Below are 22,725 nucleotides of genomic sequence, written 5' to 3' on the forward strand. Positions count from 1 at the left end.
GTCTTGGGTTCGACCCGAATCCGACCCAAAACCCGAAGTTTACACCCCTACATCCACCACCCAAAATCTATTCATCAACATATTAGCTTCATTTGAGATGTCTTTCTTATTGTTTGGTAAAATTATAGAGAAAACAACTTGTTAAGCTATTGTAGAAAGCAATTTTCTTGTACAAATTGTTTTTAAAAGGAGTAATCAAATAAAAATTATGATTACGAGCTGAAAAAAATAAAACAGTAAAAAATTTGTCCCAAACCAAATCATCCGCAACATACTTTAAAGAGAAAAATAAGCATCAAATATATATTTTTATTTAATATTAAAATATAAATAAAATAAGCATTTGAAAGGGGTCATTAAAATGATCTCTCAATATATTTATCAGCTAGTTTATCCAAATTTATCATAATTACTTTTAACTATATCAGAAGATCGTACATAAATTGTCTTGAGGTAGAACTTCAATCATAAAACTATTTAATTGAATGAAAATTAGAATTTGTCACTTCTTCTTTGAAATTTGAAGTCTGAACACGTTTTAAAGCCAAAACTGCGCTTAACTGTGAAGATTTATATCAGGAGCCGCCTTCAACGGTCAAAAAGTTTTTTTAAAAATATCAAATCTGATTAAAATTTTAAAAAAATTAAAACGTCACAGTAATGATGTTGTAATATTATGTAATTTCTAAATTTTCACAATGACAATTAAACAATTTGCTCTGAAAGCTCCAGCTTGGTTTACATTTAGCTTTCAAGGTAATTAGCCTTCGTTAATTATAGGTGAGCTGCACTAATTTCAAATTAATAAAGGTAATCATCTAAAGATGACGTGTCATGGGGAGAAATTGGCATGTCTATTGCCCCGTCTGACACGAAAAAGACCTGCATCTTATAGTCAATTTTTTTGTCTTCATGTATGATGACTTAAAATAACGCATGAGACCGGGTTTTTTTAAATTTAATATTGTTGCTTCAGCTAAAAATTTATTGGATAAAATATAAATTTTTATATATTTTTAAAATTATTAATATGATATTTGAAGTTATTAAAATTTAGATTTCAATAAATTTATGATAAAAGTGAACATCTTAATAAGATAAATACAGAGATATCAAAAGTGATATAATATGAATTCAAATAAATTTAGATCTAATAATACATAACTTTAGGTAATAATTTGAGATTTAAATGATATTTAAATGTTACATATTTATAATTAAATATAGAGACTATTCAATGAGATGAATTAAATGAGCTTAAGATCGTTTAATTGCTATAATATCAAGGCACTTAAAAGTTGAAATAATAGTTCATGATTGAAAAGATTAATACGAACTATTCAATAAGATATGAATTTTAAGTTTATTTGTACATAATGTAACTCTCAAAATTTATAAATAGATCGTCATTTTTTACCTAAATTACAAGGAGAGATTAGAGCTTGGACCTTAATTTGAGATTAAAGATAGCTCCAATGTTGGATTACCTCCACCAACTAATTATATATGGTCAACATAATCCGACAACCATTATCAGACGAATTTGTCCTACAATTGCCATACAACTACCATCATCAAACTACCACCATTTGGTTGTCCTCCAATTACTATAGTCTGGCCTTTGCCTTTGGACCATTGTCTTCTAACCACTATCATCAACCACAATCATCCAACCACAATCATCCAACCACTATCGTCAAACTATTATCATTTGACCGTCATCTTTGGACATCCACCCTCCAACTACCACCTTGGTCCCCCTAATACCTTCAATTGGCTACAATCCTTTAATTATCATCTCTCAATTATGATCTATCAACAACTATATATCGCTAAATTAAGATCTCCGGACCACCGTCGTTTAACTACGGTCTATAAACTAATATCGTTCGGTTATATAATTAACCTATGTTCCCTTAATTACTATAGTCTGATTATAATCCTGTAACACCTATCAAATATGTGCACAATTACAACTATTTTGACCCAACCTGATAAATGTAACTCCATAATTTTTTTTATTGAACCCTTTGCATGTGTCTCATAATATTTTGTGTGCATATGGGTGTCTGAATATGGTCTTAAGTGGGTCCCAGAGATCTATGTTCATGATTTAAAAATCTAAAAATTATCTCCTGAGGTGTCATTGTGCTGGGTTTGGCGACGCCACAACTTTGAGCTCTCTATTTTTGGCCAAAATAATTTAGGTGCTGCGGCGAAGTGCTCCTATAAGAGGAGCATGTAGGTTTTGGCATCGCGCTGTCAAATCCTATTTCAATATTAAAGTATTCATTTCCACTTTTCCAAAATCAATTTTCTCATTTTGACCTAGAGAGAGAGAGGAGATCTCTAAAGAGAAAAAGCTATGGTTTGGGCAATTTCGATCTATTTTTTGTTAGCAGTCAAGTTTCCAAAGTTATCGAGCTCAAGATATGTTATATTATGCCTATCTCCGTTTTAAAAAATACAATAATTTTGAGAATTTTATAATTTAATTAATAATTATGTTAGGAATCAATTGGGATAACTTTATATCTATAAAAATTTTACCGAATAACTTTTAGCATGTTAAAGATACGAAAGTTTTGGACATTTAGGTATTTTTTAAAAATTTTTCACAAGATAGATTAGATTAGAAAATATAGGGTTTATGATAAATTAGAAAATAATTATGGTTCTAAAAACTAAATTTGAAGTACAATTAAAGATTCAAAATAACATTCTGAACAATCCCTGATAATCTAATAATATTCTGAAATATTAAAAATTCTACTTAGTAGATAGTTACCTTGCCTACCATTGAAGAGCTGTATAAAATTTTGAAACTGATTTATTTACACTTCTTTTAATATATATATATGTAGGTAACTTGTTTTTTTGTCATGTTTATATATGTGTTGTTTGAACATCTTGTTTCTGTTTATTGTATACATGTTTAGTTATTTGTTATTTGGACATGTTTAATTAAGTACGTAATTGGTGAAGTTCTTGATCAGAATTTGATGTATAAATGTATATTGTGTTGTTTATGTGTTCTTTTACGCAGATTTTTTTTTTTGGTGGAAATCACTTTTTAAAGAAATGAAGTTTTTTTTTCTTTATGCTTCAGGTTTCCGGCGGATATTCCGCCGAAAATTCTATCGGTAAGACGATACGTCTGTTTCGGCGTAATATCTGACGGAACTGCTGGCAGTTATTTCGATGGTCATATCCGGCAGTTACAAAACCATCGTCTTATCTACGACGAAATATCAGCCGGTATTTCCAGCGTAACAGCTGACGGAAGACGAAAACAATCAGACGTCAAAATTTACAAAATATTCCGCCGGAAAATATTTCCGGCGAAAATAATACGCCTGTTAAAATTTCCGACGCGTGATTTACCGGCAGAGGATTTTGCACCGAAAATTCGCCGTAAACCAATAATTTCCAGCGCATTTCTGTTCTTACCAGCGGATTTAGTCCGCCGATATTGACTTCTTTTCCTGTAGTGAGTAAAAAAAAAAGGCATATTGAAAATGAGTTGAAACTAATGTGCGGTGATTTGATATGATAATATTAAAATCCATGTGTTGCAATATCCCTATATTTTTGGTAATGTGATCTAACTGAAAGGATGTATTGTACTTATATTGCTATTATAGAAAATGATATACCCAATGATAACCCCATGCGATAATATCAAGATTCAATGATGGGAGTACTCATAAGAAGTTGGAGATTAATTGAGAGTTATAAAGAGTCATGTTAATTGATTCACGTTATTTAAGGAGAGCTATAAAGAGTACACTGATTGTGAGTTATAAGTGCAAGAACAAGATAAAATATATCATCATGTGAATATCTTATAGAATAATAATTACTAATAATTATATTGGCTATTTTTTATTAACCTTATGAATATTGATTTCTTTTACTGTTTATTGTTACTAAATAGAAATACTGACATTACTGTATAATTGTATAATTGATAGACTAACAAGAATGATTGAATGATATAACTGAATGAAACATGTTGTATGATAAAGACATAATGGTTGATTGATACATGTGACCGATACAAATAGCATATATTGATTCATAGATTTATTTATATAATTTAAAGTATATTGTTCCTCTTTTGCCTTGCATTAATTTCAGTTGTAAGAATTTAATTATTTGTTGGGTTTTTATGTTCATTATATGATTTTTACATGTTTACAGGAAATGGTAAGGACCCAATGGCAGGAGGCATTAGATAGCATGCATAGTTTCTTTTTAGGATTGCTAGTTTGGTTCTTTTAGTTCATCTGGATTACATATATATATATTTTAGTCTATGAAAGGTCTTGTATATATTATTTTGAACCCTGGAAAGAGTAAAATTTTTGTTGTTTATTTATTTCATATAATGCAATTATTCAGCTAGGGATGTTAAATTTATTTGATTTTAAATGATTAATAATTGATTGTTAAATGAGAAGATAATGACAAGAGAGAAAAAAAAAATCTTACACTTTAGATCCGGGAGCGTTACATGCTGTCGCCTGTCGCCCGACCACCGCTGCCCAATCATCATTATTGGACCAACTCCATCACCTAACCAACATCATAGGACAATTGTCACTTAACGAAATCGTTCGAATGCATGTCATCCCATATTGACTACATGATAAATAAACTGCGAATTAAAACAAAATAAAACAACTGTAAACCTTTGTAATCAATGCTCAAATTGTGTAATCATTTCAGTTGAATAGGACTCTATAATTTTTCTCTTTTTTTATTTTTCAGCATTAAAGTTTTAGTGTTATTGGTATTTTTTTTTATTTATATATTTGTGTGTTAACTTTCATGTAAAATTAAAATATAGAGCTCTCATATTCTAATTCCACAAATTTAGAAAGCCGTCCCAAACGAAACCTGGCCTAAATCAATTGTAAACCTTTGTAATCAATGCTCGAATTATGTAATCATTTCAGTTGAATAGGGCTCTATAATTTTTCTCTTTTTTTATTTTTCAGCATTAAAGTTTTAGTGTTATTGGTATTTTTTTTTATTTATATATTTGTGTGTTAACTTTCATGTAAAATTAAAATATAGAGCTCTCATATTCTAATTCCACAAATTTTTTTAGCCTGCAAAAATTATAAAAAAAATAAAAAGATGAATATATGCATGGTCGATCAAGCTCTCAACGTAAGCAAGAAAAAAAATTAATAAGACACTAATAAATACGAAATGAACAGCTCTTTGTGGCCTTGAAAACATCAAAGATTGTTTCTTACAAATACGTTAAATTTTGACTGTACGACTCCATTCTCCACATCTCTATGTTCATAAATTTAATCGCCATGAGAATTTCATCAGAGTTTTAATTTTTGTGTTCTCTTTAACGTCAAAAACAATTGTCGAATAAGTCAGGAATAAACCCGGTTACATTGGACACTGAATTAGGTTGTTAATAATAATTAACATTCAAACTAATTTGAAATAAAAGGCTTAGGTTATATATATATATATATGTATCATAAAAAAATTATCTTAGTTGGACACGAATATCGATACAAATATGAATCAAAATCTTCTAAAATAGAATTTGGGGCCATCCAAATGCCAATTTCAGCAAGCTTATAGTGGAATTGAACATCTCAAGGAGACGAACCCAATAACATCAAAATTAGTCAAATATGAACCCACATGAGTTCAAATCGAGCACCCGACACCTATTTGGGAGGTTCGTAACATTAATTGGAGGATCAAATGAACATTAAGGGTATTAATATATCATAAAAAAATTATCTTGATCGGGCACAAATCTCGAGGCAAAATCAAGTTTGAAAATTAAAAAAATAAAATCTGGAACTATATGTGATGATATCCAGAGAAAGGGAAAACGGCTGACAGAGTGAAAAGGAAAAGATTATCTTATTACTCAGAACTTTTACAGAGGAGTATTATATAGATACATTTAGAGTTAATGCTGACGTGTAACTCTTGTAACGGCTACAAGAACTGTACTTGCTTACATCCCCCTTCAAACTAATGCGGTAAAGACGCCGTTAGTTTGGTGATGATGGTTTTAAACCGGTTGATAGGAAGTGGCTTGGTAAAGATGTCAGCAGTTTGATCGTCGGTGCAAATGTGGTGAACAGTAACATGTTTTGCATGAATGCTGTCTCGAATGAAGTGACAATCAACATCGATGTGTTTGGTTCTGGCATGATAGATTGGATTGTTGGCGAGGGCGATTGCATATGTGTTGTCGCAGTAAATGATTGTAGGAGTAGTTTGAGGTGTATGAAAGTCTTCTAATAATCACCTGAGCCAGATGACTTCGACAGCTTCGGCTGCTAAAGATCTGTATTCTGCTTCGGTGGAAGATCTTGCGACGGTAGTTTGCTTTTTCACTTGCCAAGAGATAAGGGAGTTTCCAAGATAGTTGCAATAACCTGATATTGATTTTCGATCATCGGTATTGTTTGCCCAATCTGCATCCGAGAAGCCTTTGAGTTGAAGTGGTCCTCGGTCGAGAGGTAAGCCGAGTTGAAGAGTGCCGGAAATGTAGCGGAGCAGTCTTTTAAGCCCTTCAAAGTGCTGGTGTAAAGGATGATGCATGTGTTGGCTTAAAGAATGAACGGCAAATTGAATGTCAGGTCTAGTGAGTGTAAGGTATTGCAATGAGCCAAGTAAGTGACGGTAGAGCTGTGGGTTCTCGTAAGGTTCGTGAGATTTTGAGGTGAGAATTGTCTTGCAGCAGCTTGAAGATGGAACGGGTTTAGCACTTTGCATGCCAGCACGTTCAAGAATGCGCTGGGCGTAGAGTTTTTGGTGCAGGAGTACGCCGGTTGTAGTAGATATTGATTGGATTCCCAGAAATTGAGAGAGAGCTCCGAGTTCCCTCATTTGAAACCGAGAATGCAGATTTTTGAGTAGCCGGTTGATGTCCGACGACGAGTTTCCGGTGAGAAGAATATCGTCCACGTAGATGAGTATGTACATCCGGTTGGAGCCATTTTGGTAAGTTAAGAGCGAAGGATCAGAAGAGCTGAGTTTAAAACCGAAATGTATAAGATGAGAGGACAGGGTGGCATACCATTCGCGCGGTGACTGTTTCAGGTCGTAGAGAGCTTTCTTTAAGCGACAGACGTGGTTGGGTTGGAGTGTATCTTGAAAGCCGGGGGGTTGTTTCATGTAGACCGTGTCAGTGAGATCACCATGTAAAAACGCGTTAGAGATATCAAGTTGGTGGATATTCCAATTGTAATGAAGAGCAATAAGAATGAAGACACGTACCGTGGGTGTTTTTGCGACGGGGCTGAATGTCTCGGTGTAGTCAATGCCATGTTCTTGATTGAATCCCTGAGCCACAAGTCGAGCTTTGTAGTGAGAGACCGTGCCGTCAGAATTTAATTTGATACGAAAGGTCCATTTGCAACCTAATACATTTTGTTGTGGGGAAGGCGGAACCAGCTCCCACGTTCCTTATTCCTGTAAAGCCTGAAATTCCCTGGACATAGCAAGCCTCCAGTTCTCCGATTTAGCAGCCTGTGCATATGTGGTTCTGTGGTTGGTTCAAGTGATTGAATGATGTGTGATAGATCAAAGAGTTTCTTTGGTTTACTGTGTCCGGTCTTAAGTCGGGTCAGCATGGTATGACCGGTTTGTTGTGGCAGCTGTGCAGGGGGCTGAGTGGAAATAATCTGTTCCGTGGATGAGGGATTGGAGACATAGGTCTGTAAAGGCTGCGAATCAGAATGAGTAGTAACTGACTGATGTGGTTGAGTGTAAGAAGATTGAGGAGAATGCGTGGATTGAAGAGAGTTGTTTAGGTGTCCAGGTAGCCCAGAGGTGGGAATAAGAAGCAGGGGTGGTATGTTGGGTAGAGGCTTGTTCATAGAGTGATTATTTTGGCTAATATTCTGAAACGGGAAAACAGCCTCGTTAAAGACCACGTGTCTAGAAACATAAATTTTATTAGTTTTCATATCTAGACAACGGTATCCTTTTTGGTGAACAGCATACCCGATAAACACACACGGAGAGGACAAGGGTGAGAGTTTATTGTTAACGTAGGGTTTGAGCCAAGGATAGAAAAGACATCCGAAGACTTTGAGATGGTTGTAGATAGGTGGATGTTTGTAAAGTAATTCGTAAGGAGATTTGTTGAAAGTGTTTGGAGATGGTAACCTATTGATAAAGTGAACGGCTGTGAGCAAAGTGTCGACCCAGAGATATTGAGGAAGGTGAGCTTGAATGAAGAGAGCCCGTGTAATTTCGGTGAGATGACGGTGCTTGCGTTCGGCAACGCCGTTTTGGGGTGGGGTGTAAGGACAAGTAAATTAGTGTATGATACCAATGTGTTTGAGTAGAGCTTGAAATTTATGTCCGGTAAATTCCCCTCCGCCGTCAGTTTATGCTGTTGTAGTTTCTGGACGGGTGCAGCATGAATAGGATAGAGGCCATTAATACATGGACCCCGGAGTAGTAGATGCTTGGTCCTTGGATCCTTAATTTCATAGCCGGATGAAGAGAACGTAATGATGCAGTTGTTATCGGTGGTTAGTTGATAAACAAATAGTAGATTAAAAGATAGATTAGGAACAAGATGAAGATTGGAAAGAATTATTTTACCTTGCGGTGTAGGAAGGATACCGCGTCCGGTGTTGTGAATGGGAATTTGTTGTCCGTTACCCAGCGTCACTTGGCTAGATCCGGTATACGGTTGAGATGATTGCAGTTGAGATTGATCGGCGGTAAGATGCGACGAGGCACCACTGTCGAGGAACCATTCAGTTGGAGGATTGTTGTTGTGAGAGCTGAGTAGAGCGGTATTTGATGGTTCAGAGTTGTATTGATCATCGTGTCGATACCAACATTTGACTGCAGAATGCCCAAATTTCCCGCAGATTTGGCATGTAACTGGATTTCTTGATGTCTGATTTCTGCGTCCAGTATTATTTTGAGTCTGTTGGTTTCTTGATTGAGACTGGTTACGGCCGCGATTGCTGTTTGATCGCCCACGACCACGAGTTCTAGATGCTGTGAGAGCTGTAGGATTGCTTGCGATTTGAAGGGAATGAAGATCACGAGTGATCTCGTGAGCCAGGTTCAGCTCTTCGCTACAGAGTAGCGTGTACAAGTCATCCAGACTTAACGGCTAAAGATTGGTGCATATAGCCGTTTTAAAAGCTTGATAGGTTGGAGGAAGACCGTCAAGCGTGTAATGGATAATGTCTTCGACGTTGAGCGGTGCGCCTGCGGCAACGAGGGAATCGACCTTGGTTTTGATGTCGAGCAGGTATTAAGTCATGTTTTTGTCCTTCATGGAAACGTAGTGAAGCTCGTGTCGAAGTTGGGCAATTCTTGATCTTGTGCTGGATTGCAGACGGTGATCGAGGGTCTTCCAAATTTCGACGCAGTGATCAACCGATATGACGTAGGGCAGGATGGTGGGGGAGATGACGGAGTATAGGGAGGCTGCAAGATTTTGATCAATGTGAAGCCATTCTGTGTATTCGTGGTTGAGCACCAGTTTGCTGGTTGAATCTGTGATTGTTTTGGGAGGTGGTGGATTTGAGCCGTCCAAGAAGCCTTCGTAGGAGTTTGCCCGGAAGAGTTTAATCACCTGAGTACGCCATAATGGATGGTTGTCGGTGGAGAGGGGTTGAGTAATGACATTCTTGATGGTATTCATCAAGAACTTGAGAGATGGTTGAATTTGAGATACGGGATGAATTGACGAGGAGACAGGATTCTCCGATGTTTGAGTATTGGAGTGGGAAGGCGACGCCATGGAGAAGACGGAATATCGAAAGCGTTCGCCGGAAGAAAAATACAGGTAGAGAATCAATGCCGCTCTGATACCATGATGATATCCAGAGAAAGGGAAAACGGCTGACAGAGTGAAAAGGAAAAGATTATCTTATTACTCAGAACCTTTACAGAGGAGTATTATATAGATACATTTAGAGTTAATGCTGACGTGTAACTCTTGTAACGGCTACAAGAACTGTACTTGCTTACAATATGAACTCCGATTTCAGCAAACTTATAGTAGAATTGAACGTCTTGAAAATATGAACCCAACGACACCAAATTCGACTCAATCCGAGCCCAAGTGAGTCCAATTCAAAGACTCAAAGCGCATTTGGATGATTCAAACCATAATTTGGATTACCAAACAGTTTTCAAACATGACATAATTATAGTCGGATTGAGCGGTTCAACGCTGGACTCCCACCCGACAATCAACCGATGCCGCACTTCTGCCTGAACCTGCTGATGTTGAATTTCTTCTCGGGCACCAACTAATGCATGACATTTGCCCGGCCACTGACTGACAATGGACTTACACTCAACCACCGATTAATCCTAAACTTCCACCCATCTTCCAATTATTCTTGGACTTCCACCTGATAATGATCCTTCTGATCTTTATGCTAGACAACAATCTTTATGGCCTTCATAGCCCGCCGGCTACGGTACAGTCTTTTCATCCTCCATCGCCCGTCAACTATGGTCCTTTCGACCTCCACCGTCAGTTGATTACAGTCCTTTCAAACTCCATAGTCAGACAACGATCTTTATGACCTTGTCGCCCACTGACTACGGTCCTTCTAACCTCAGTCGCTCACCCGGCCCACACAATCCTTCTGACCTCTATCACCATATAGTGGTCTTTCTGACTTCCGTCTCGTGCCGAATATGGTCCTTTCAACCACCATCACCCGACTACGGTCTTTCCGACCTCCGTCCTCAACTAACTATGATCCTTCCGACCAAATGAACATGTCAATAGAGATTCTTCCTATTCCCACCATGTAATGCACTCCGTATGATATATATTTGTTACATCAAGTCAAGGCCTTCCCCCCGAGAAGGTGCCTCTTTTTTAATCAATTACAAATACTAGTGGATTCATTCAAACTGGGTCAGGCCCCATGATTTTTCCCCTATTCAAGGTTTTCCACGTAAAAATATTGATTTCTCTTATAAATGCTGCACCCTATATTATATTTGGTTCTGTGTTGGATCTTCGTACAAAGCTAAGACATTAAACTATATATTTCTCAATCACCGCAAATATTCCAGGACGCAACAAGTATAAACGCATTTTTTTCTCATACAACAACAATACAACGACTACTCAGTTATACTTCACTAACAAAATAAATTAACTTTTATAAGTAATTTTAGAAAGCAGTTTTTTGTACAATAACTTCACAATTAATCTACTTTAACGATAGCTGCAATCGCAATTGATGTCCGTTCAAACTTTTTAGTCAAATTTTATTTAAAATTAAAATTCATTAGTTTCTACGGGTATTTTTTTTAAAATTATTAGGCAGTCAAAATTAAAATAATTATTGATTTTAATCAATTTGAATTCAATTCAAATCCAAACAAAAATATGACTTGGTATTCTTAGAGTCTTCTTTTAACTCTTTCATAATAGTTTAGTATGTAAATGAATGAATTTTTTGATACAAATAATTGATTTTTAACCTCACATATAAAAACAAAGTTTCATTATTGATTATTTTAAAATCACATGCAAATAAAGAAGTTTCATAAGTTTTTTTTCATGCAATAAATGAATAAAGATAGTGAAATTAATGTCATCAAATTTTTATCATATTTTTTTTATTTGAACATGATTAATTTCATATTATTTATAATTAGATTTAATTAATATAAATTTTATTGTCGGAGATCTAACGGTTAACTTGCAGTCAAAACTCCATCGTCCTCTTCATTGACTGCACCTAAAAAATGCACTTGGAAGCTTTGCATTTCCCTTCTTTGACCGAGCAGTCGCTTTCAACAGCCACGCTCCTAATCTATTCTTAGCATATTCCTAACGCCCTATTGTTCCCATTTATTTACGAAAAAATACACGCATGAAAGTATTAATTATTAACCAGCAATTTACATTAATATTTAGGCTTCTTCGGGAAACTGCTATGTAGAAATTAACATTTAAAGTTGTTATAGTAAATAAATTTTTAATATAATTTTTTAAAATAATAAATAAATAATTGTTAAATTAAATTTTATAATTATGATATTTAAAACAAAATAATTAGAAAGCTATCAACAATTCAATTTGGATGGTTGAAGTTGAGAAATGCTTCAGGCTTATTGTGTGATATAAAAGTCCCCCTAAAATTTAAGGGAAAATTCTATAAAATGACGGTGAAACTTGCAATGCTTTATGATGCTAAAAGTTGGTCATTAAAAGAGAAGCATAATATTAAGTTAAGTGTTACAGAGACAATGATGCTCAGGAGGATGAGTAGCTTTTTCCTTAAAGATATGATACTAAATGAGCATATACATGATAATGTTGTAGTAGCTCTAGTGGAAGATAAGATTATAGAGAGTCGTCTTAGATGGTTTGGTCACATAAACGACAACCTTCTGATGGCCCGTTTAGAAAAGTAGATGTATTAGATTTGACTTTTGTTAAAAAAAGAAGAAGTAAATCTAAAAAGACTTAGTTAAAAAATATTATAAATGGGCTTTCTTTATTAGATTTAAACGAGAATTTGACTTTTAACAGGGCACAATGAAGAAAAATGATTCATGTAGCCGATCCCACGTTGTGGGATAAAGACTTGATATTGTCGTTGTTGTATTAATGATTAACTTAATTGAGCTTCATATATGTCAAAAAATTATAAAATTGTACTAATTAATATTATTAATTAAACTACTAACACTTAGAGCTCAAAGATTAACGTTGTTGTTGCTGTATTTTAATTCTTGAATGAAAAAAAGAAAAGAAAAGTTACATTAGTTAGTATAGTCGACAATCAACATAAAATTTATAGAATAATAATGATATGAATATTAATATGATTACTCCTCCATGCATCTAAATTTATAATTTATTTCTTAGAATTGATTTTATACAAATTATTAATAATATAAATAAGCAATTTATAAATAACATTCAATTAAATTAAATTAATCAACATTTTAATATTTCCTGTTAAAATATTTTAAAATTAATTTCCTTAATTAATAATAGTAAAAGAAATAAAATAAATTTAATTTTTTGAGCCCCCTCAATAATATTGAAATTTAAATCTATTATATTTTATAAAATGGTTATAATATGATTGAGAAAAAAAAAAGAAATTAATTAATAATCATTATTGCGGGCTGAAAAATTTGAGACAATGGAGTGAAAATAGTTTATTTAGCGATATATAAAATTCTCAGCACACAGAAAGATGATAAAGAATACACCGAGATTTTTACGTGAAAAATTCTGAAAAAGAGAAAAACTATGGTGCCTTACCCAGTTGAAATTGTTATACTAGAATTTGAATAGATTATCAAAATCAATCTATCCTCCAATCCGAGAATTGGGATAATACAATGTTTTGAAATTTTTTATCAATCTCCAGACGAGTATGGTTGGTGAAAAGCTTGGTGATGATCGGAAAGAACTTTTACGGCTGTCAATAAGAACTTCAAAGTGATAAGAAAGAACTCTGACGGCGGTCGAGAAGAACTTTATCGGTGGTTTAGAAGAACTACGACGACAGTTTAGAAGAATTTTGACGGTGGTCGGAAAGAACGCCGACGGTGGTTGACGACAAGAAAGCTCTCCAAATCTTCTCTTCCACCATATATCTTCCTCCTTTTTCTTGGGCTCATTGGAATCGTCTCGTGAGCCGCTTGATTAAACTATAAGCATGTTATATTCGACTGTCATTTAGTTATCCAATTAATGTTTTGAAGTCTCCAAATATGTTTGGGATATTTGATTTGGGCTCGAATTGGACTGATTTTAGTATCATTGGGCTCATCTCTTCGAGATGTTCAATTCGACTATAAATATGTTGAAATCAGAGCTTGGATGTTCATTCGTGCTTGATGAGAGCAATTTTTGGTGATATATCAGCCACAATCGTTTTAACATTTTCATTTGATACTTTTTATTGGATTTTATTAGAGATAAGTATTTTTTAAGAAAATATTAGGGAAAAAAAAAACAAACAAAGACATGAAAAATCATGAGGAGTGGCAATTTAGATAAGAAAAGCAACAGCAGGGGCATTTCTTGTAGGCGCATTATAAGATTTTTTAAAGGGTAGTCGGCGTTGTAGCTTTGACCAAAGCCTGTCTGTCGCCATCAGCTTGCTGCTTTTTCGTCTGTCTTACACCTTTCCTCCCTTTGAATTTTCCTATTCTTCTTTTTATTTTTTAAATTTCAGCTTCTCATCGATCTTCCTTTATTCTGCTTGTCCTTCGTTCTCCGGTCTCCCCAATTTGCGAAAAAAAAAAGCTAAGTCTCTGCTTCATATTGGACTCGGATTGGCGAGCACAGAGAGCGTTTTCTGAGGTTAGGTTATCAATATTTTTTTGGTCTTTTTGTATGTTTTTTTTTTTTGCAAGTGAGTTCGAATTTGCATGGATTGATTGCTACATTGTGGGTTTTTGAGTAGCTGCAGAATCGTACTGGTTATCGGTAGATTCCGTAAAAATGTGTAGTTGTTACTGAAATCCTTAGATGAAGCTTGGGATTTAGGTTTGGCCTTTTGCGATTGCTGAAAGAAGTTAGATTGGTTGTCCATTTTCATTTCGTGAAGTATTTTGGCTGGTGAATCTGAGAAATTTATGTTTTATAAGTTTACTTTAGAAGCTCTCGGCAAGCTTTTTGGATGTGATTCAGATTTGGAAAGAAATTTCAGAAGTGGTTCAGCATCCGTAATTTGTTCTTGGATCCTGGAGTTCGTTTGCTTGGATGGCAGTACAGTTTGAATTCATCGCTTGGTGGAGCTTAATGCGCGGAGTATGATCTCTTCTTACAGCGCGGAGTGGCTGATGGCAAGTGTTAATGCGATCATACTAAGATAACTGCGGAAAAACGTTAACGGCATCAATAGTTGATCCATTTTGGGATCCTATAATTTCTGAAATTAGGTGTAGGAGCTCTATCATAAATTCTAGACTTTTGCTTTTTGGCAGCTGTAACTAATGGAGGTTCGTTGTGCCATGCTTGATTACTATAAATATCTGTAATTAGGTAATTTCAGTTATACTGTGTGAGATGGATTTGTCCTGTAGCTATACATATCAACTTAAATGAGATGTTTCCCATCTTACAATTGTTCTAGTTATCTGGTTTGAGAAAGTGAAACCAATTAACCAAATTTTTTCCATTTGCATTAAGGATTGATTTGGGGCTGGTTTTTCACTATTTTGTTTTTCAGAAAATTATTATTATTAATTTGCTACAATTTATTTGCTGCTTTTAAAAATTTGTATGGCTAGAGTGAGTTTGTCATAAGAAAACTGTTGCCCTAATTTTTCGTAAGGAAAAAAATATACCCACGATAATTTTCAAGAAAATTTGTTTTACACAATAGTTATTCAACTAATTTTATAAATAGCTGTAGCCACTCCAATCAGATTCTAAGGCTTTGTTTGGGACGGCTTTCTTACTACTTCATAAAGCAACTTTCTAATATAAAAATTTAAATTTTTATACTAAAAAGCTGTTTTAAGAAGCATTAAGAAAGCTGCCCCGAATGAAGTCTAAATTGAAGAACATTTTTATATTTTGTATCTTCTATTATTATGTTTTTAATCTTACAAACTGGTCTAGAACTAAAGAGTTATTATCTTTTTTGGGAGCTGGTTTCTATTATTCCAACCTGTTAGAACCAAGGAGGAAGATCTTGAGATCTTTCTTGCAAGAGATAGAGAGGGAGAGGGAGGGAGAGAGATAGACGGCAATTGGGGAGGAAAATACCTAAAGCTTCATTAATTTTCCCCAACCAATACATCATACAAGGTCTCTATATATAGAGATGTACATGGGTGTGGTAGCATGCATGAAAAGATAACCTAAAACTAAATCAATACATAACAATCTCCACCTTGATTTAGTTTTACAAAAACAAAGAACCACTCGTCACAAGAACTAGAATTTGTTGCAATCCAACCGATCGCCCTGGACATCCGTGCGCGCTCCTACCTGCGACTTCGCACGATCTACCCATGCATCGAGCCCTGCGCATTCACCTGCGCTCCTCTCGTCACAATCCCAAGTTCACGACCATCTTGCCTCCACGAGGTTCTTGATGCTTCAACATGCTCCTATAATTCTCTACCTTGATCGAAACTCCACCTGAATATGAATCTCTACCTTCTCCCTCATTTGAGCCCGATCTTCAATTTTGCAAATCTTTCCTTGAAGCTCCTCCACCTTTCACCTTCAAGCATAACTTGAGCAAGAAAACCTCGACAATAATCGCCTCTACTAAATGACAAACCCCAGAGAAAATGGCCATGGCCTCTGTTTCAAATCTTGGGTTCTCCAAGAACTCTATGAGATCCGCCCCATCTTGCAAGCAGCTGGACCTTCCGACCCTATTATGCAAACTGTCAGAGTCAAACAGTCAAAGCCTCCCAAGACCCAGTCGTCCCGCCTGTAGCCGCGAACCCTCCTTGCCCGAGCCTTCACACTCGAACAGATGCACAACTCGACACCGCACGCGACTCCGACTATCCTCTTCCAGCCCATCTCCGACCACGATCCCAGTGCCGACCTAGCTGATCAAGAAGCCGTTGGATCGCCTCCGTCAGCTGATCCCCAGGCTCTGCCTTCCGTCAAGATCATGCAAGTCTTCCGTTCTGCCAGTGCTGCCACCTCTGTTCAAGCCCACGACGAAATTGCAGCACCAGCCAGCCTGCGTCCGCATGTTCGCGTACCCACGACCGAATGCTCCACCTCAAGAACACATTCCTTCTTGAAGATCGCCACCAGGGCTCTGATATCAAATTGTTAGAACCAAGGAGGAAGATCTTGAGATCTTTCTTGCAAGAGATAGAGAGGGAGAGGGAGGGAGAGAGATAGACAGCAATTGGGGAGGAAAATACCTAAAGTTTCATTAATTTTTCCCAACCAATACATCATACAAGGCCTCTATATATAGAGATGTAAATGGGTGTGGTAGCATGCTTGAACAAGATAACCTAAAACTAAATCAATACATAACACAACCCAATGAATTCAATAATATCGTGTGTCAAGATGGTTGACATTTAAGTTTTTAAGGATACATCATTACATCTCAAGCTGATTAAACGTGTTATCTTGCTACTCGTGTTCATCATGATGCTTACTATGTTTATCCGTGATAATATTCCATCACTGCTTTTTTTTAATATGACCTGTCTAATAAAATCTTAATCTATGCTATCTAATATTGGATATAGTTCTAACTGACGCTGTCACTCCTTGTTTATGCGTTTGCACTATTCTGATTTGTAATGTCAATTTTGCTCTTTCCACGATCAGGTCAAACCTCGTTTCTTTGAGCAGGATGGGCTGCTTTACAGTTATGAGAGGCAAGAAGAAGAAAAACCAGCATTCTTTGAGCAAGAAGCCAGTTTCTGTAATTGAGAATATCAGTATTGCACTTCCTGAACCTGAAACTTGTGGACCATCTCTCCAGTCCGCTCCTCCTAGTTTTAGGAATCGGACAAAACAGGTTCATTCATCCACCCGAGCAACGAATAATAGAGCTCGGGCACTCTCTGCGCCTTCAAGCTTAATTGTGGCTGAGCAGTATGTTTCTTCTTCTATTGAATTGGAGGACCAAGAAGAAATGAAGACTCGAGGTGAACCAACAAAGGATCAGCGGTTCTCTAATCCTCTTCCTCTCCCGTTGCCATCTACACAGGGTACTTCTGTGCTGAAGAATATGGGAAGCTTCAAATCAAGCAATGGTGCTGGTCCTGTTCCAAACTCTGGTCCACTGCCTCTGCCTCCATTAGGGGGAGGAGGCCTTCGGAACTTCACCTATGAAGAGATTGCTGCTGCATGCCAACATTTCTCAGCTGATAGGTGTGTTTCTGAAGGTATCTCTTCAACTTTTTACAAAGCAACATTTGGAGATGATTCGGTGGGATCAAAGAAGCTTGAGACTACAGTCACTCGTCTAATTCCATCCTCTCAGGTAATGCTGATGCATATTTTGCATAATCACCCAACAGGGATTGCTTGTACTATATAAATTTGGTTGTTTTAGTATTCTCTGTGATTCTGCTGCGCATAAGTTACTATTTGACGATTGTCCTGATGAAATATCTGTATGAATTATTCTGATAGGCTTCACAGTAAGTGCTATTTGATGACATGCCATTGCAGTGCTTTTCATTGTGATTGTTCTGCCACTTCAGGAAAAAAAAAAAGAGAGAATGGAATGATGTTTGACACCCTTTTATTATTATTCATGTACTCCCTAATGTGAATTACCAGAAACATGGTTGATTGCATCCTTTCAATTCAACAAATTAGAGTCCTTGAAACTAGCTGCAGATTAGATTACTGGATGTAATTCTGAAGAACATGTATCTAGCTTGTACTTGAGGGAAATGTTATATAATTCTACAGAATTCTCTTTTACAAGTGTGCAAGCATAACAATCATGTAATGTGCTTAAGAATAGGGAAATTTTCCTTGACATGTTAAAGGCCTCAAGCCATATGTAATTCCCTTAATACCATCTAGAATATTTGAGGTAAGGCTAATGTTGGTGAATGATGATGATATGTTGCTTTTCGTAAAGAATAGGGATGTAAGTGAACTGGTAAATTCAAGTTAGAGATATGATATTGGGGCTTTTATTACACATTTATGTTTAGCTACTCGCCGTTTTTAACGATTTTAAATGAAATTGAGTGGTTTATTGAACTAGCAAGACAAACTTGAATATTGGTTTCGTATGAATAAACTCAGTTATTCAGTAAACTGCCTTTTAGAACTTTATGACTTGTTTGTTTCTGTATTTTATGGTGGCTTATTTGTGTTTTGTATGTTTTTGGCTTAAATAAAGCTTTATTATTCATTTAAGTGTTGTATCCATTCATCCAAATGCATTCTTAAATGATTCATATGCTTATGTATACTGTTTAAAAAGCTTATTTAACTCCTTGCTTATAAGAGAACTAATTACATCAATGAAGATTTTTTAAAGAAAGGCCCAGCTTAATCTTGCTTTTCAAATTCTGAGCCTTTGCTTACTTCTTGTTCAAGTTTTGTTTGTTCTTAACCCGGCTCATTCGTTGCTTGTCTTAAAAGAGAGTAATGGTAACTTTTTTAAACAACCTGCATCAAATTAACCCATAGGCTGGCTTGCATAATCACGTTATGTTTTGAGTTTGAAGCCAACTTTCAAAATTTTTTTCACCGTTTGAACTTTTATTTATGATAGCTATTTATGAAGTTGTATATATTCTTCTTTACCATTTCATTTGACAGATGAAATAGTGGTGGAGTATTCATGAACTATCTATATTGTTTGCATTTATGTATGCTTTCTTAATAATGTCCTTAACATTTTTGTATTAGCATTCTTCTTTACAATTTTCATTTTCTATGGTATGTCTATGTTGCATGCATTTCTCTATGTTTTCATAACAATGTCCTTGATTCTGCTTTTACATCGGCGTTTAATTTACCTTCAATTCCTTGATACTTTATTTATTGTAATGTCTAATTGAGAATACTTGATATTGCAGAATTTAAAAGATTTTATCAATGCGGTGAACACTACAGCATCGTTACAGCATCCCCAACTTTGTAAGTTGCTTGGTTTCCATGCACGTGAGGGTTCTGATCAAAGAATGTTGGTCTATGAGAGGCTCTACCATGGAAGTTTAGACCGACTGCTCTATGGGAGATCTGATGGGCCGACAATTGATTGGCCTGGACGGATAAAGCTGGCCATTTGTGCTGCACGCGGTCTTGCTTTCTTGCACGAAGAAGGGCCCTTCCAGGTTAGACGCTATTTTTACAAATCAATTGTTTGATTTTAGCCAATTTAATTGTAAATTACCTGCTTGTTTTCAAAATATAGTTCGTTCATTTTGCTGCAATTCCTACTTTTTCTTGAACAAGTTATGGTTGGATAGGTTTTTTGGTTTATGTAACTTTTATATCAAAGATTTAGGTTTTGTTGGGGACAACTTTCTTATTGCTTTCTACAACAGCTTTCTAGTAAAAAAATTTTTGTTTAAAAAATTTTTGTTCTAAAAACTATTTTAAAAAGCAATAAGAAAATCGTCTCAAACGAAGCCTTAAAAGTGGCTTTCAGCGGCCAACACATCTATGTTTTTTTAAAGCAAAAGTTGCATTACTCTTGGGATGCTGGTTAAATTGGTTATTAATTGGCAGATTTGGTAAGGTTGCATTATCAGGCATAATCTGATCATGTAATTCATGATGGATTAACTGTTACAGAAGTGATTTTTTAAGCTAAAACATGGGGTTCCTTGCGGATAAAAAAAATTTAAACCCAGTCCTTTCCCAGTTTGAACTACTTGGGCTAGACATGCTTTGAAATTTAGTTCCTTCTTTCAGCCCTGTGCTCGATTTGTTTGTACCAGAAATGTTGCCATTCTATTATTTTACTTTCATTTTTTTATTATTCATGTTGTGCATGATTATCATATTCTCATAGATTGCTTTATGTGTGCAGGCCATGTTTCATGAGTTCTCAACTGCAAATATTCAAGTCGACAAAGATTTCAGTGCAAAACTATCGGGATATGGATTTATGAACTATAATCCAGAGGCAGATATAGTAAACACTTCAGTGGTAAGTGATGTAAATTATCTTGAGCTGTTAAAATCACAGTATCACATACTGATATTTCAAGAGAGTAAAAATGTGATGCAATTATTTCAATGCTACATTTGTTTTCTGATGCACATTATCGTAATAATGATTGCTCTTCTTCCAGGCCAGTGCAAACCTATCCGTGGAGACTCTAGAGAAAGGCTTGCTAACACCTAAAAGCAATGTATGGAGTTTCGGCATTGTCCTTCTTGAGCTCCTCACTGGTAGGAAGAATCTCGATTCCCGCCACCCAAAAGAAGAGAGAAATATCGTCAAGTGGAGTAAGCCTTTTCTCGCTGATGATTGCCGCCTCTCCCTCATCATCGACCCTCGAATTAAAGGGCGGTGCCCGCCAAAGGCTGTTCGAACCGTTGCTGACATTGCTGTAAAATGCCTTCAGAAAGATCCATCAGAGAGACCTACCATGAGAACTATTGTTGAAGTCCTCAGTAACGTCCAAGATATCAAGACTCCTTGTCGCTACCCGCTTCAAGAACCAACAGCGGTAGTAAGAAAGCAGATGTCGAAGTCCACAAGCCTCAACGGTCTCATAGTTCCAGCACCAGCAATGTATTTTTCACCTTCACCGCCATCTTCAATGACCCGGCCATTAGTTTCACCCAGAATCTCACTTACAGAATCAGTGCCTCCTGTAACTTGTGCCTCCACTCTCACTATGGAGGAATCGAGGCTATTTTCTGTCAAGAAGTTGCCATCTCCCAGCCTCCGTTGGCCTGGTGTGGAGGGGTTCTGATTGCTTGCTGTATACAACTTTTTCATTATTTTTTTCTTTTTTAATTTATATTTGTATCTTTTTGAAATGTCATGATCTAAAGTGTTATATAATGTTTCAGCTATGTAAGGTTATCTGCTCGTCCACTCACTGAAGAATAAAAGTATTGTAAATAAAATGAGTATATGAGTTGTCTTCAATGGAAGTATGTGCTGTTGTTTTTTTCTACATATTTATGTTAAGAGCTCTACATCTTCATCACATTAGAAAGCTGGTTAAAAGCTTTTGGCTCCTGCTATGCTTTCTGCTAGGAATTGTCGCCACTCCCCTCTGCTCCTTTGATGACTTTACTGCTTTACGTAACCGCCTTGGGCATGCTTCTCTGTACACTCAAGTTTTAGACATACAAACAGACATATAGTTACTGTTGATATATACAAGAATGAAATACTCATTCTTACTTTCATGTCTTCTACTTACCCTGAATCCTCAGTTTTCTTCTTGGCTTTTAGTAGAACAAAATATCTTCGTCACTTTATTCTCTACCATTTCTCATTCCATCTTACATTACACTCTCAACTTAAGACACCTGTGCATCCATTTGGACTACCTTACAAAGACGATTTCACTCTTCAAACAAATCCAGGATTATTCAACTCAAGAACAAGCTACACACTCTCTTTAAGCAAAATCAATCAATGTCAATTTATGTAGCCACCACTGAACGCGGTTGATACTGAAGATGTTACTCTTTATAAATTGAACGGTCTTTCCCCAATTTATCAAGCATTCAAAATGGCAATTAGGACCAAGATGACCCATATTAGTCTCGATGATTTCTACTCTCTTCTTTGTAGTGAATAGGTAAATAAAGCTACTGATACTATAAAGATTTTATAATTAATACATCTACCAACGCAGTCGACCCTTAGTTTGCTCTTGTTTCAAATTTTGGTCGTGGTCATGGATGCCTCTATCACTCTCACGGATGTGTTAGGTTTAATTCTTCAAATGTTTCTTCTTCTAGCCTTCGTCAACCTCGTTTCACAGGTGACTGTCAAATTTGCGACAAACGTGGTCACTCTGATATTTCCTATTGGCATCGAACTAATCTCTAGTATTCGCCACCCTCCATAACTTCAAATGTGTCTTTGGTCGCTGATTCAACCACTTCTCCTTGGTACTAGGATAACGATGCCACTGCTCATCTCATTCCGGATTCACTTTCTCTTCAACATTCTACTGCATACTTTGGTACATATCAAGTCCTTGTTGAAAATGGTAATACTCTTCCCATCCTTTATTCCGAAAAATGTTTACTTCTAACTACATCCGATAAGCTCTTTCTTAACCACCCCTTAATGT

The 22,725-nt window shown here is 36.0% G+C and overlaps 1 protein-coding gene across 1 annotated transcript; it reads left to right on the plus strand.

Moving 5' to 3' along the window:
- The first annotated feature begins 17,269 nt into the window (after positions 1 to 17,269).
- Positions 17,270 to 21,568, plus strand: LOC110107419 (probable serine/threonine-protein kinase PBL1). The gene is made up of 4 exons (XM_028696993.1): positions 17,270 to 17,963; positions 19,528 to 19,785; positions 20,487 to 20,606; positions 20,752 to 21,568. The coding sequence occupies exons 1-4, from the start codon at positions 17,328 to 17,330 to the stop codon at positions 21,379 to 21,381; spliced, it is 1,644 nt and encodes a 547-aa protein (XP_028552826.1). The 5' UTR covers positions 17,270 to 17,327; the 3' UTR covers positions 21,382 to 21,568.
- Positions 21,569 to 22,725: the final 1,157 nt, after the last annotated feature.

This window comes from Dendrobium catenatum, unplaced genomic scaffold (assembly GCF_001605985.2).
Source record: "Dendrobium catenatum unplaced genomic scaffold, ASM160598v2 fragScaff_scaffold_853, whole genome shotgun sequence".
NCBI lineage: Eukaryota > Viridiplantae > Streptophyta > Magnoliopsida > Asparagales > Orchidaceae > Dendrobium > Dendrobium catenatum.